The 16561-nt window shown below is 48.7% G+C and overlaps 1 protein-coding gene across 1 annotated transcript in view; it reads left to right on the top strand.

The window, feature by feature from the left end:
- Nucleotides 1-16561, top strand: part of APBB1 (amyloid beta precursor protein binding family B member 1) — a 69565-nt gene that overhangs the window by 21403 nt on the left and 31601 nt on the right. Inside the window, exons 3-6 of the mRNA XM_082245931.1 lie at nucleotides 4172-4362; nucleotides 11323-11405; nucleotides 11592-11649; nucleotides 16061-16186. Of these exons, the coding sequence (XP_082102057.1) occupies nucleotides 4172-4362; nucleotides 11323-11405; nucleotides 11592-11649; nucleotides 16061-16186 (458 nt within the window). The remainder of the gene's footprint in view (nucleotides 1-4171; nucleotides 4363-11322; nucleotides 11406-11591; nucleotides 11650-16060; nucleotides 16187-16561) is intronic.

The raw sequence follows: 16561 nt of genomic DNA, 5'->3' as shown, positions 1-16561 counted from the left end.
AATAAGCGTATTTTGATTGGTTTGCGCAAAAGTTATTGCGTTTACTAAGGGAAAGATTTCTGTCATTTTTGGTGTTTTTTTTTTTAACGAGTAATGGCGGCGATCTGCGTTTTTTTTTTTTTTTTTTCTCTTTGCGCGACTGCGACATTGCGGCGGACAGATCGGACCCTTGACTGACATTTTTGACACTTTTGGGGGTACCAGTGACATTACTGCAGTAATCAGTGCTATACATATGCACTGTTACTGTAAAAATGACACTGGCAGGGAAGGGGTTAATTTTATTGGAGAGGGAGGGGTTAATGTATGCCTGGTGCTTACTGACGTGTGTGGGAGGAGGTGACTGTGTGACACAGGGACAGATCGCGAGTTCAGCTATGCTGAATCCTGCAAACTGACCCTGCCTGTCACTTAGGAGATCCACCCGCTCTGTTTACACAAGAGGGCGGAGCTCCAGACTTGATTCCCCGACGATCGGGGAAGAGCAGCAGCGATCGCCGCTGCTCCTCTCCTGGCCCAACTCCACTTTGCCGCAGTAGAGCTCTAGTGAGCAGTGGCAAAGTGGTTAAAAATCGCATGCGGTTCCCGCACTGCATACCAGCACTAAATATCTTTCAGAAACCGTTACATTTAAAGTGATTGTAAAGTCTCGTTTTTTAACCTCTTGCCTACTGTGCACTTAAACCCCCTTCCCATCCAGGCCAATTTTCAGCTTTCAGCGCTGTCACACTTTGAATGACAATTGCGTGGTCATGCTACACTGTACCCATTTGAAATTTTTATCATTTTTTTCACACAAATAGAGCTTTCTTTTGGTGGTATTTAATCATCTCTGGGTTTTTTATTTTTTACAAAAAAAAAGAATAAAGACAAAAAATTTTGAAAAAAAAAAAAAAGTTTTTCTTATTTTCTGCGAGTAAATTTTGAAAATAAATTTTTCTCCTTCACTGATGTGCGCTGATGAGGCTGCACTGATGGGCACTGATAGGCTGCACTGATGGGCACTGATGAGGTGGCACTTATGGGCACTGATGAGGTGGCACTTATGGGCACTGATGAGGAGGTACTAATATGCCGCACTGCTGGGCACTGAGAGGCGGCACTGGCGGATGGCACTGGACACTGACGGGTGGCACTGATGAGCGGCACTGATGGGCAGCACCATCAGTGCCCATAGTGCTGCCAGTCAGTGCTCATCAGTGCCTAGATAAGCAGGCACTGATGGGCACTGACTAGCAGCACTATGGGCACTGATTGTGGGCATTGATGGGGGGCACTGATGGCGGGCACTGTGGGCACTGATGGGGGGGCACTGTGTGTTTTTACCTTGTGTAATCAGGGCACTGGTGATCAGTGCCCTGATTACATTCTCCTGTGTCCCCGGCGCTGTGAGGCTCCCCCTCCTTCCTCACACTGCAGGCTCTGTGTGAGGAAGGAGCGCCGGCGATGAGAGATGATCTCATATGTTTACATATGAGATCATCGCTCATTGGACGGCCAGATCACGTGGTGAATGGCCGCTGTGATTGGCCATTCACCACGATCTGTGATCGGCCGAGTCCCTGACCGTGACGTGGCCGTGTCGACACAGATTTTCCCCGCAGCGCGCTCGCGGGAGCGCGCTGGGGGCGTGTCACTGGGAGGCCGTTTAAAAACGGCCTCCCGGAAATTCGAGTCCGCGCTGCAGCCGTATATAGGCTGTAGCGCGGACGGGGGGTGGTTAAAATAACAAACATGTTATATTTCCCTCCTCTGTGCAGTTGGTTTTGCACAGAGCAGCCCGGATCCTCCTTTTCTCGGGTCTCTTGTTCCTGCTCCTGGCCCCTCCCTCCTGTTGAGTGCCCCCACAGCAAGCAGCTTGCTAAGGGGGCACCCGAGCCGAGTCACCGCTCCGTTTGTCCATTTAGACACGGAGCTGCTGTTCAGCCCCGCCCCCCCCTCTCTCTAATTGGCTCACTGACTTTAACAGCTGTGGGAGCCAATGGCGGCGCGCTTGTATCCCAAGCCAATCAGGGGGGAGAGTCCCAGGACGGCTGAGGGACTCGTGGACATCTCTGGACGGAGAGTGGGCACAGGTAAGTATTAGGGGGGCTGGGGAGGCTGCTACACACAGGCGGCTTTTTTTCTGAATGCATTAAGATAAAAAAACCTTCCTGACTTTACAACTCCTTTAAGGCATGTGAAGAAGGATAACACCGCTCAGGCCAATCAATGTCCACAATCCAAAGTGGGTGCTGAACCACGGCTCGCCACCAGGAGAAGCATATGTGAAGAAATTGGTCGCACACCACCACGGGATCCAATGAAGAGAAATTCCTTTATTCACATGAATGGTACAGCAGGGTAGGAAAGTAGACGCGTTTCACAAGGATACTACGTGCTTGTTCACTACCAAAAACCATGTGAAACGCGTCTACTTTCCTACCCTGCTGTACCATTCATGTGAATAAAGGAATTTCTCTTCATTGGATCCCATGGTGGTGTGCGACCAATTTCTTCACATATCCTTTAAGGCATGCCGAGATTGAGAATTCAGTTACCTTGTGATCTCAATCGAACGGTCGAGCTCTCAAATGGCTTTTTTCATTAATGATGTGCTGATCAATTGAAAGCTAAAATGGCCGCTTCCTTGGCTCTAAATGATGGGAGGGTTTAGTTCAGCTTCAACCATTTTACCACCGGAGGATTTTGCTGTCTTACGTCTGGGCCACTTTTTGCGATTCGGCACTGTGCGACTTTAACTGACAATTGTGCAGTCGTGCGACGCCGTACCCAAACGAAATTTACGTCCTTCTTTTCCCCACAAACAGAGCTTTCTTTTGGTGGTATTTGATCACCTGTGCGATTTTTACTTTTTGTGCTATAAACAAAAAAAGAGCGTTTATTTTGAAAAAATATTTTTCACATTTTTTTTTTTATATGAAATTCCCCCCCAAAAAAATGTAAAAATCTAAATTTTTTTTAAATTTTTGGCCAATTTGTTTTCTGCTACCTATGTTTGGTAAAAAAAAAAAATCGCAATAAGCGTAATTTGATTGGTTTGCGCAAAAGTTATTGTGTTTACTAACTAAGGGAAAGATTTCTGTCATTTTTGGTGTTTTTTTTGGCGGCGATCTGCGATTTTTATTTATTTTTTATTTTTTTGCTGGACTGCGACATTGCGGCGGACAGATCGGACCCTTGACTGAAATTTTTGACACTTTTGGGGGTACCAGTGACATTACTACAGTAATCAGTGCTATAAATATGCACTGTTACTGTAAAAATGACATTGGCAGGGAAGGGGTTAATTTTATTGGAGAGGGAGGGGTTAATGTATGCCTGGTGCTTACTAACGTGTGTGGGGGGAGGGGACTGAGTGACACAGGGACAGATCGCGAGTTCAGCTGTGCTGAACCCTGCAATCTGTCACTGTCTGTCACTTAGGAGATCCGCCCGCTTTGTTTTTTTTTTAACACTGATCACTCTATTAGTACCACTAGTTCCCAAAAAAGTGTCGTTGTCTGATTTTCTGCCACAATATCGCAGTCCCGCTATAAGTGGCTGATCACCGCCATTACTAGAAAAAAAAAAAAAAAAAAAGAAATACACATTCTATAAACATATTCAATAGTTTGGTTTATGCAAAAGTTATAGCATCTACAATCTATATACACTTGGGGTTTTTTTTTTTTTTTTTTTTTACCAAAAACGTAGCAGAATACATATCGGCCTAAATTTATGAAGATATCCAATAAAAAAAATAAATAAAATGCTTTATAGCAGAAAGTAACAGTTGAAAAGACAAGAACTCACTGCTCAAGGTGGTGTGATTGCCTGATGACTCACACCGGTGCATGCCCCGGCTCGCCTCCGTGGAAACTTGATAAAGGAATTGGCAGCACTCCAGGTTGAGTCAAAATCCAGATTTATTGACTGGACATCCAAACATGACAATCGTGACAAGGTAGACACGGACTGTGTGCTTAATCATTACCATAATTATCATTCATTCATTAATGATTAAGCACACAGTCAGTGTGTGAAACGCGTCTACCTTGTCACGATTGTCATATCTGGATGTCCAGTCAATAAATCTGGATTTTGACTCAACCTGGAGTGCTGCCAATTCCTTTTCCTTTAGAAAGTAACAGTGTTCTATATTTTATAAGAAATATTTTTGTCTCCACAGATTGTTTTTGGCCAAGGAATGCCATGGACTCAGACTCCGACCTTCCCTCTGGGTGGGTGAGGGTACAGGACACTTCTGGAACATACTACTGGCATGTACCCACTGGGACCACACAGTGGGAGCCACCATCTGACCTCAACGGGGAGCCTAAGATGTATACCCCTACCACTGACCTCACCCCGACAGAGGAGGTAGGTTATTTGTCCTCTGAAGTTCAGAACCGTTCTTACTTACTGGGTCATGGGGTACTAGATGAGAATGGGCCCACTTACTGGGTCATAGGGTACTAGATGAGAATGGGCCCACTTACTGGGTCATAGGGTACTAGATGAGAATGGGCCCACTTACTGGGACATAGGGTACTAGATGAGAATGGGCCCACTTACTGGGTCATAGGGTACTAGATGAGAATGGGCCCACTTACTGGGACATAGGGTACTAGATGAGAATGGGCCTACTTACTGGGTCATAGGGTACTAGATGAGAATGGGCCCACTTACTGGGTCATAGGGTACTAGATGAGAATGAGCCCACCCACTTACTGGGTCATAGGGTACTAGATGAGAATGGGCCCACTTACTGGGTCATGGGGTACTAGATGAGAATGGGCCCACTTACTGGGACATAGGGTACTAGATGAGAATGGGCCCACTTACTGGGTCATAGGGTACTAGATGAGAATGGGCCCACTTACTGGGTCATAGGGTACTAGATGAGAATGGGCCCACTTACTGGGTCATAGGGTACTAGATGAGAATGGGCCCACTTTCTGGGTCATAGGGTACTAGATGAGAATGGGCCCACTTACTGGGCCATAGGGTACTAGATGAGAATGGGCCCACTTACTGGGCCATAGGGTACTAGATGAGAATGGGCCCACTTTCTGGGTCATAGGGTGCTAGATGGGAATGGGCCCACTTACTGGGTCATAGGGTACTAGATGAGAATGGGCCCACTTACTGGGCCATAGGGTACTAGATGAGAATGGGCCCACTTACTGGGACATAGGGTACTAGATGAGAATGGGCCCACCTACTGGGTCATAGGGTACTAGATGAGAATGGGCCCACTTACTGGGTCATAGGGTACTAGATGAGAATGGGCCCACTTACTGGGACATAGGGTACTAGATGAGAATGGGCCCACTTACTGGGTCATAGGGTACTAGATGAGAATGGGCCCACTTACTGGGTCATAGGGTACTAGATGAAAATGGGCCCACTTACTGGGTCATAGGGTACTAGATGAGAATGGGCCCACTTACTGGGCCATAGGGTACTAGATGAGAATGGGCCCACTTACTGGGTCATGGGGTACTAGATGAGAATGGGCCCACTTACTGGGTCATAGGGTACTAGATGAGAATGGGCCCACTTACTGAGTCATAGGGTACTAGATGAAAATGGGCCCACTTACTGGGTCATAGGGTCACTTTCTGGGTCATAGGGTACTAGATGAGAATGGGCCCACTTACTGGGTCATAGGGTACTAGATGAGAATGGGCCCACTTACTGGGTCATAGGGTACTAGATGAGAATGGGCCCACTTACTGGGCCATAGGGTACTAGATGAGAATGGGCCCACTTTCTGGGTCATAGGGTGCTAGATGGGAATGGGCCCACTTACTGGGTCATAGGGTACTAGATGAGAATGGGCCCACTTACTGGGCCATAGGGTACTAGATGAGAATGGGCCCACTTACTGGGACATAGGGTACTAGATGAGAATGGGCCCACCTACTGGGTCATAGGGCACTAGATGGGAATGGGCCCACCTACTGGGTCATAGGGCACTAGATGAGAATGGGCCCACTTACTGGGTCATAGGGTACTAGATGAGAATGGGCCCACTTACTGGGTCATAGGGTACTAGATGAGAATGGGCCCACTTACTGGGTCATAGGGTACTAGATGAAAATGGGCCCACTTACTGGGTCATAGGGTCACTTTCTGGGCCATAGGGTACTAGATGAGAATGGGCCCACCTACTGGGCCATAGGGTACTAGATGAGAATGGGCCCACTTACTGGGCCATAGGGTACTAGATGAGAATGGGCCCACTTACTGGGTCATAGGGTACTAGATGAGAATGGGCCCACTTTCTGGGTCATAGGGTACTAGATGAGAATGGGCCCACTTACTGGGCCATAGGGTACTAGATGAGAATGGGCCCACTTACTGGGTCATGGGGTACTAGATGAGAATGGGCCCACTTACTGGGTCATAGGGTACTAGATGAGAATGGGCCCACTTACTGAGTCATAGGGTACTAGATGAAAATGGGCCCACTTACTGGGTCATAGGGTCACTTTCTGGGTCATAGGGTACTAGATGAGAATGGGCCCACTTACTGGGTCATAGGGTACTAGATGAGAATGGGCCCACTTACTGGGTCATAGGGTACTAGATGAGAATGGGCCCACTTACTGGGTCATAGGGTACTAGATGAGAATGGGCCCACTTACTGGGCCATAGGGTACTAGATGAGAATGGGCCCACTTACTGGGCCATAGGGTACTAGATGAGAATGGGCCCACTTACTGGGCCATGGGGTACTAGATGAGAATGGGCCCACTTACTGGGTCATGGGGTACTAGATGAGAATGGGCCCACTTACTGGGCCATAGGGTACTAGATGAGAATGGGCCCACTTACTGGGCCATAGGGTACTAGATGAGAATGGGCCCACTTACTGGGTCATAGGGTACTAGATGAGAATGGGCCCACTTTCTGGGTCATAGGGTACTAGATGAGAATGGGCCCACTTTCTGGGTCATAGGGTACTAGATGAGAATGGGCCCACTTACTGGGCCATAGGGTACTAGATGAGAATGGGCCCACTTACTGGGCCATAGGGTACTAGATGAGAATGGGCCCACTTTCTGGGCCATAGGGTACTAGATGAGAATGGGCCCACTTTCTGGGTCATAGGGTGCTAGATGGGAATGGGCCCACTTACTGGGTCATAGGGTACTAGATGAGAATGGGCCCACTTACTGGGCCATAGGGTACTAGATGAGAATGGGCCCACTTACTGGGACATAGGGTACTAGATGAGAATGGGCCCACCTACTGGGTCATAGGGCACTAGATGGGAATGGGCCCACCTACTGGGTCATAGGGCACTAGATGAGAATGGGCCCACTTACTGGGTCATAGGGTACTAGATGAGAATGGGCCCACTTACTGGGTCATAGGGTACTAGATGAGAATGGGCCCACTTACTGGGTCATAGGGTACTAGATGAAAATGGGCCCACTTACTGGGTCATAGGGTCACTTTCTGGGCCATAGGGTACTAGATGAGAATGGGCCCACCTACTGGGCCATAGGGTACTAGATGAGAATGGGCCCACTTACTGGGCCATAGGGTACTAGATGAGAATGGGCCCACTTACTGGGTCATAGGGTACTAGATGAGAATGGGCCCACTTTCTGGGTCATAGGGTACTAGATGAGAATGGGCCCACTTACTGGGCCATAGGGTACTAGATGAGAATGGGCCCACTTACTGGGCCATAGGGTACTAGATGAGAATGGGCCCACTTTCTGGGTCATAGGGTGCTAGATGGGAATGGGCCCACTTACTGGGCCATAGGGTACTAGATGAGAATGGGCCCACTTACTGGGCCATAGGGTACTAGATGAGAATGGGCCCACTTTCTGGGTCATAGGGTGCTAGATGGGAATGGGCCCACTTACTGGGCCATAGGGTACTAGATGAGAATGGGCCCACTTACTGGGTCATAGGGTACTAGATGAGAATGGGCCCACTTTCTGGGTCATAGGGTACTAGATGAGAATGGGCCCACTTACTGGGTCATAAGGTACTAGATGAGAATGGGCCCACTTACTGGGTCATAGGGTACTAGATGAGAATGGGCCCACTTACTGGGTCATAGGGTACTAGATGAGAATGGGCCCACTTACTGGGTCATAAGGTACTAGATGAGAATGGGCCCACTTACTGGGTCATGGGGTACTAGATGAGAATGGGCCTAAAGGTTTCTGTTTGTGGTAGTGGAGTTCAGAGCGTGGACTATATGATATTATGTATATTGATATCTGGAATACTTACCTAGTGACTATGAAGATCGTGAACTTTTACGTATAATCTATTGCAGGGCTCAAAATTTCAAGTCCTGAGCTACTAGCCAGGCCTTAGAAGTTACCTGCCACCAGTTGCCCCACCCAACCCCTGCCCCTCCCCTAATTCCGCCCCTAAACACGCTCTCGTAAATGATCTCATGAAATTACACTGCTAAATGTTTTATGCAGAATTAAGTTACCAACATAAATATTAACAGCTCTGTCAGCGCAGCCTCACCAGGGCCCATCAGCGCAGCCTCACCGGGGCCCATCAGCGCAGCCTCACCGGGGCCCGTCAGCGCAGCCTCACCGGGGGCCCATCAGCGCAGCCTCACCGGGGGCCCATCAGCGCAGCCTCACCGGGGCCCATCAGCGCAGCCTCACCGGGGCCCGTCAGCGCAGCCTCACCAGTGCACAGGGATGAGAGCTGGCTGGATCACACAGAGCGGGGATCTTCTCCTGTGACACAGCTTGGATTTGAATTGCCCGGCAGCTGCTGTCAAAGTCCTGCCTCCTGGACCGGCTCCTATGATAGACGTCACACTACTTCAATTTTATGGCATTGGACCAGTGTGCTGTCTATCATAGGAGCTGGTCCAGGAGGCGGGACTTTCGGCAGCAGCCACCAGGCAATCCAAGCTGCGTCACAGCAGGAAATCCCCGCTCGGTGTGATCTGGCTGGCTCTCCTTTCTCTCCCCCAGTTTCCTGTTTTTTGTCTAATAGCTGATGTAAAAAAAAAAAAAAAGGCGACCAGTTAAAAACAAAATGTAAAAAAAAAAAAAAATGATGTGGGGCTTCCCCCCCAAAATCTATACCCAAGTACGTTTTCCAGCAGGTACTTGCTCCTAGTTCCTTATTCTGACGGTCATCCACCCCCCCCCCCCCCTTCATCCTTTATTGCATCTCAGTGCTATTGTCCTCCTGCAACCTCTTTGCTGTCACTTCTTTTCTACATGCACTCCAGTGATGGCTGCATGGCATTTCTGAAGACAGAGTTCCTAATGGTAAATGAACATGCTCACCAACACACTATGGATCTTCATATGTTATCTAAAGATTTTATTGCTGAAAGATGACATCACAAAACCACAAGTGCAAAGTTACGGAGCTGCGCAGAACCCCTTCGTCAGGCACTAAGGGATCCTGCTTGGCTTCGTAATCTTGTACTTGTTTTGTGATGTGAGCTTTCAGCAATAAAGGTTTTAGACAACCTATGAAGATCCGCAGTGTTGGCTGATTAGAGAGTGACACAATGAGTCTACAATATTGACATTTTTTTTACAATATTCGAATTTTCTGAGATACTGAATTTTGGGGTGTCACTAGCTGTAAGCAATAATCATCAAAATTAAAAGTAAGAAATGCTTGAAATCTATCACTCTGTGTGTAACCTATTTATATAAAATGAGTTTCACTTTTTTAATTGAATTACTGAAAAAAATTTGAGTGTGGCTACTCTGAAAGCTGAAAAATGGCCTAGGCAAAAAGGGGGTGAAAGTGACCAGTATCAAAGTGGTTAACCACTTTACCGCTGCTCACTAGAGCTCTACTGCGGCAAAGTGGCTCGATAACGTCTGGCGACGTAGACCTACGTCACCAGACATTCCCCTCTCTCGGTGGCGCGCGCGCCGCCGGAGGCTCGCTCCCGCTGTTTTCAGTCACAGCGGGAGTCGGGCCAGGGGAGGATCAGCGGTGATCACCTCCGCTCTTCCCCGATCGTCGGGGAATCGAGTGTGGAGATCCGCCCGCTTGTGTATACAAAGCGGCCGGATCTCCTAAGTGACAGGCAGGGTCAGATTGCAGGATTCAGCATAGCTGAACCTGCGATCTGTCCTTATGTCACTCAGTCCCCTCCCCCCACACACGTCAGTAAGCACCAGGCATACATTAACCCCTTGATCACCAATAAAAATGAACCCCTTCCCTGCCAGTGTCATTTTTACATTAACAGTGCATATTTATAGCACTGTAGTAATGTCACTGGTACCCCCAAAAGTGTCAAAAATGTCAGTCAAGGGTCCGATCTGTCCGCCGCAATGTCGCAGTCCCGCAAAAAAAAAATTGCAGATCGCCGCCTCGTTAAAAAAAAAAAAAACACCGAAAACGACAGAATTCTTTCCCTTAGTTAGTAAACGCAATAACTTTTGCGCAAACCAATCAAAATACACTTATTGCAATTTTTTTTTTTTTTTTACCAAAAATATGTAGCAGAAAACAAATTGGCCTAAAATGATAAAAAAAATGAGATTTTTACATTTTTTTTGGGGGGGGGGGATTTCATATAAAAAAATGTGAAAAATATTGTTATTTTTTCAAAATTTTCGCTCTTTTTTTTGTTTATAGCGCAAAAAGTAAAAATCGCACAGGTGATCAAATACCACCAAAAGAAAGCTCTGTTTGTGGGGAAAAAAGGATGTAAATTTAGTTTGGGTACGGCATTGCATGACCGCGCAATTGTCGCACAGTGCCGAATCGCAAAAAGTGGCCTGGACATAAGACAGCAAAATCCTCCGGTGGTAAAGTGGTTAAACATGCCTTTGCGTTGCAGTAGAGCAGGGATCCTGAAACTACGGCCCTCCAGCTCTTGCGGAACTACACATCCCATGAGGCATTGTAAAACTCTGATATTCACAGACATGACTAGGCATGATGGGAATTGTAGTTCCTGAACAACTGGAGGGGCGTAGTTTGAAGACCCCTGCAGTAGACCATTTGTTTTGAATGGGTTGCCAGCACACAAAACTGGACAAAAATTTGTGTCCAATGTTTGGGTATTTCCTGATGCAGCTCAGCACAATGCATTGTGGTGCCTTGCTGTGTGTTATGGTGGGCTGCAGTGCTCATCGGAGCTGTGGTGCCCTTGTGGGTTCAGAGTGCAGATCAAAATTGGCGCTAAGGCACCAGGGTGATTCGGCCCTTAATCAATGGAAAATGTCCATGATGATGTGGTGTTTTAATCCATTTGGTTGCACTGTGTGTGATCAGCATTGGGATCATCTCTGATTGTGTTTAATGGACGACTCGCTCTTCATTTTACTGACCTGTGTGGAACATTTCCTGCAGGAGACATCACAGGAGCAGCTGTCAGATTACAGCCACAATGACGCTGAGGAGGTGACCTTCCACATCAATGATCTGAGTCTCAGGTGAGTGTCCCCTCCATGGTAAAGACAGGTGCTTTAAGCACATTATATATTAGCTGTGTGCTTCTAGAAAAGCTGCAATGTCTGCCCCTTCTATAGCTGATGAATGAGGTGTTTCAGTAACGATCAGAGACTGTTATTATAGAGAATCCAGTAAACGCTCTCTATAACTGGCTTCTCTTATTCCAGTTCTGCCGAGCCAGGAGAGGAACAGGAGCCCATACAGAACTCAGAGCCTGAGCCACAGGTATCTCTGCTTTAAATGTCCTCTGTTCTCAGTTCTTCCTCTGTATCCTTCTCCCTAAAGCAGGCCATAGACTATTCAATTTTCTTTGACAGCATAGAGAATTTCTAGTGTTAACATTTGGTCACACTACTTTGGCACCGATAGATTATATGCATGTACAAGCTTTTGGGATCTGAGCACTGAGTCCTATTTCTGGTCAGTGGCCAGACCTTAACCTTGTAGCTCTCCCCCATTTTGTGTCTGTTTGCCCCATGTTGGTTTTGTGTCCACCATAGCAGTGGCAGAGCAGAGTAGGACTGGCCATAGAAGGAATACTATGCAGTTGGCCAGCTTAAAGATGTATTGCAAAATGTGTGAACTAGTGATCGACCGATATTGTTTTTAATGCCGATATCGGTATCGGCCGATATTTGCCGATATTTTCGGACATGTAAACATTTTTTTTTTCTAAAGGTACTCTTGTGGAGGGATCTGGGGATCTAAAAGACCCCAAACCCCTCCTCGGCACCGAAAAGCATTCAAAACGCCAAGTTTGGCTGTTTTGAATGCTGTCCGTTTTTTTCAATTCGGCGCAGAGTACCCGGAAGTGATATCATGACATTGCTTCCTGGATTTTTTACATGGAGACACAGTACGCCAGGTCTTCTCTTCGGCAGTGGAGGTAGGATGCCCGGGTCTCCCGGTGGGACGGGAGACCCGGGCGAGCCACGGAAGGCGGCAGGAGGGGGGGGGACATCCCCTCCCACTCCTTGTAATGACAGCCGAGCGGCTTCTCAGCCGCATCGGTTGTCATTACAAGTCTGGCCGACCGTCGGCTATGGACGCTGGTACCGGGGTGATGCCTCTAGCTGCAGGCATCACCCCGGCATAAGCACTTTCCCTAAATATCGGCAATATCGGTAAATCCAAAGGCCAATTTCGATATATCGGGGAAAGTGCATATCGGCCCCCGATATATTGGTGTTGCCGATAATCGGTCAATCCCTAGTGTGACCTCAAAATCCCTGTTATGTATTGCAAAGTTTGCTAGAAAGGGTGTTATAGACCGTGTTTCCCCGAAAAGAAGTCCGGGTCTTATATTAATTTTGGCACCAAAAGACACAGTAGGGCTTGTTTTCGGGGTAGGTCTTATCTCCCTCCCTGTCTGTCAGGATACCCCTGTGCGAACCTTGTTTAGTGTTTGTAAAATCCTAAAATCCACTTTATGACTGTTTTATATAATATCCGATGTGTTTCTGTAATCTAATAGTGTGAAATACCTTCAGTACAGCGCCGCTCAGCTAATCTCCTGCTCTGCTCTCCTCTCCTTCTCTTCTCATAGCTGTCAATAGGAGATCTCAGCCCCTCCCCTCAGAGCACATCACAGAAGCACCGAGCATAATATTATAATAGTGTGAAATGCCTTCAGTACAGCACCGCTCAGCTAATCTCCCGCTCTGCTCTCCTCTCTTTCTCTTCTCATAGCTGTCAATAGATCTCAGCCCCTCCCCTCAGAGCTGGTCACAAGCGCCGAGCATAATATTATAATAGTGTGAAATACCTTCAGTACAGCGCCGCTCAGCTAATCTCCCGCTCTGCTCTCCTCTCTTTCTCTTCTCATAGCTGTCAATAGATCTCAGCCCCTCCCCTCAGAGCTGGTCACAAGCGCCGAGCATAATATTATAATAGTGTGAAATACCTTCAGTACAGCGCCGCTCAGCTAATCTCCCGCTCTGCTCTCCTCTCTTTCTCTTCTCATAGCTGTCAATAGGAGATCTCAGCCCCTCCCCTCAGAGCGCATCACAGAAGCGCTGAGCATTATATTATAATGGTGTGAAATACCTTCAGTACAGCGCCACTCAACGCTCAGCTGATTTCTTGCTGCTCTTCCTTCTTTTCTCCCCCCGCAGAAAGCTGGGGGTCACGGAAGGTAACGAAGGTATTTCACACTATTATAATGCTCGGTGCTTCTGTGACTCGCTCTGAAAAAAAAAGCAGAGGGGAGGGGCTGAGATCCCCTGCTGACAGCTATGAGAAGAGGAAAAGAGCAGAGCGGGAATCAGCTGAGCGCCGTGCAGCGCTGTACCGGAGGTATTTCACACAGTTGGATTACAGAAACACATCGGACATTATATAAAACCGTAATAAAGTGGATTCTAGGATTTTACAAACCCTAAACTAGGGCTTATTTTCGGGGTAGGGCTTATATTGCAGCCCTCCCTGAAAATAACAGTAGGTCTTATTTTGGGGGAAACACGGTAGCAGTGTGCAGAGGGTCCATCCATAATCTCTAGTTGCATTTTTAACTCTCGTAAATAAGTTGTACAACTATCTCTCTCTCTCTCCGGAGATTTTTGGTGTTTCACCTATTTTATGATTATCATTTGGTTTATTAGGGATGGATATGTATATCCATTTAATGCCAAGTGTGGCTCTCTTCCTCGCTCTTGCTCTCTCTCCCTCCTCTTGCTCTCTCTCTCCCTCCTCTTGCTCTCTCTCTCCCTCGCTCTTGCTCTCTCTCTCCCTCCCTCTTGCTCTCTCTCTCTCCCTCGCTCTTGCTCTCTCTCTCTCCCTCGCTCTTGCTCTCTCTCTCTCCCTCGCTCTTGCTCTCTCTCTCTCCCTCGCTCTTGCTCTCTCTCTCTCCCTCGCTCTTGCTCTCTCTCTCTCCCTCGCTCTTGCTCTCTCTCTCTCCCTCGCTCTTGCTCGCTCTCTCTCTCTCCCTCGCTCTTGCTCTCTCTCTCTCTCTCCCTCGCTCTTGCTCTCTCTCTCTCTCTCCCTCGCTCTTGCTCTCTCTCTCTCTCCCTCGCTCTTGCTCTCTCTCTCTCTCCCTCGCTCTTGCTCTCTCTCTCTCTCTCTCTCTCCCTCGCTCTTGCTCTCTCTCTCTCTCTCTCTCCCTCGCTCTTGCTCTCTCTCTCTCTCTCTCTCCCTCGCTCTTGCTCTCTCTCTCTCTCTCTCCCTCGCTCTTGCTCTCTCTCTCTCTCTCTCCCTCGCTCTTGCTCTCTCTCTCTCTCTCTCCCTCGCTCTTGCTCTCTCTCTCTCTCTCCCTCGCTCTTGCTCTCTCTCTCTCTCTCCCTCGCTCTTGCTCTCTCTCTCTCTCCCTCGCTCTTGCTCTCTCTCTCTCTCTCTCTCCCTCGCTCTTGCTCTCTCTCTCTCTCTCTCTCTCTCTCCCTCGCTCTTGCTCTCTCTCTCTCTCTCTCTCTCTCTCCCTCGCTCTTGCTCTCTCTCTCTCTCTCTCTCTCTCTCCCTCGCTCTTGCTCTCTCTCTCCCTCGCTCTTGCTCTCTCTCTCTCCCTCGCTCTTGCTCTCTCTCTCCCTCGCTCTTGCTCTCTCTCTCTCCCTCGCTCTTGCTCTCTCTCTCTCCCTCGCTCTTGCTCTCTCTCTCTCTCCCCCTCGCTCTTGCTCTCTCTCTCTCTCCCTCGCTCTTGCTCGCTCTCTCTCCCCCTCGCTCTTGCTCGCTCTCTCTCCCCCTCGCTCTTGCTCTCTCTCTCTCCCCCTCGCTCTTGCTCTCTCTCTCTCCCCCTCGCTCTTGCTCTCTCTCTCTCCCCCTCGCTCTTGCGCTCTCTCTCTCCCCCTCGCTCTTGCGCTCTCTCTCTCTCCCCCTCGCTCTTGCTCTCTCTCTCTCTCCCCCTCGCTCTTGCTCTCTCTCTCCCCCTCGCTCTTGCTCTCTCTCTCTCTCCCCCTCGCTCTTGCTCGCTCTCTCTCCCCCTCGCTCTTGCTCGCTCTCTCTCTCCCCCTCGCTCTTGCTCGCTCTCTCTCTCCCCCTCGCTCTTGCTCGCTCTCTCCCCCTCGCTCTTGCTCTCTCTCTCCCCCTCGCTCTCTCTCTCTCTCTCCCCCTCGCTCTCTCTCTCCCCCTCGCTCTCTCTCTCTCTCTCTCCCCCTCGCTCTCTCTCTCTCCCCCTCGCTCTCTCTCTCTCTCCCCCTCGCTCTCTCTCTCTCTCCCCCTCGCTCTCTCTCTCTCTCCCCCTCGCTCTCTCTCTCTCTCCCCCTCGCTCTCTCTCTCTCTCCCCCTCGCTCTCTCTCTCCCCCTCGCTCTCTCTCTCTCCCCCCCTCGCTCTCTCTCTCTCTCCCCCCTCGCTCTCTCTCTCTCTCCCCCCCTCGCTCTCTCTCTCTCTCCCCCCCTCGCTCTCTCTCTCTCCCCCTCGCTCTCTCTCTCTCCCCCTCGCTCTCTCTCTCTCCCCCTCGCTCTCTCTCTCTCCCCCTCGCTCTCTCTCTCTCCCCCTCGCTCTCTCTTGCGCTCTCTCTCCCCCTCGTGCTCTCTTGCGCTCTCTCTCCCCCTCGTGCTCTCTTGCGCTCTCCCTCGCTCTCGCTCTCTTGCTCTCCCTCGCTCTCGCACCATAACAGCCATCAATGAATGAGTGTTTGGAGTCAGTCATACAATTTTTATTCACAAGAGTGATCCCTATTTATGCTTTCATTCTGTTGGTCCATTTCAGAAATTTTCTGTGCGCTCTCTCGGTTGGGTGGAAATGACAGAGGAGGATTTGGCTCCTGGAAGAAGCAGCGTCGCTGTAAACAGTTGCATCAGACAGTTGTCACTCCACAACCAGAGCCTGACCCAGGTAATTCTGCCTGTGTTACTGTATGTATCTCAGAATCGGCACCCACACAGAGCTCTTACAGCTCCGTACATCTTCAAGAGTAAGATTTCCACCAATGATAGAATGTCAGCAACCAGATGTAAACCTGCTTCATCACACACAGATTCTTTGCTCCTTCCATTGATTGCACTTGTATCATTTTGTTTGCTGATTTTTGAATTGTGTTTGGATGTTGAAAATGTTTTAACAAGCTTAGCAAAAGTCAAAAACATCAGCATTGGCTGTGGGACAGGTAAGTATGAATTGTTTTCTTCGCAGGGAGTTTTTTTTTAACCACTTTACCACCGGAGGATTTTGCTGTCTTACACCCAGGCCACTTTTTGCGATTCGGCACTG

This window comes from Pelophylax lessonae (genome assembly GCF_965119305.1).
Source record: "Pelophylax lessonae genome assembly, chromosome: 2".
Taxonomy (NCBI): Eukaryota; Metazoa; Chordata; class Amphibia; order Anura; family Ranidae; genus Pelophylax; species Pelophylax lessonae.
The sequence above is the reverse complement of the archived record's forward strand: the minus strand, read 5'-3'. Positions and strand labels throughout refer to the sequence as shown.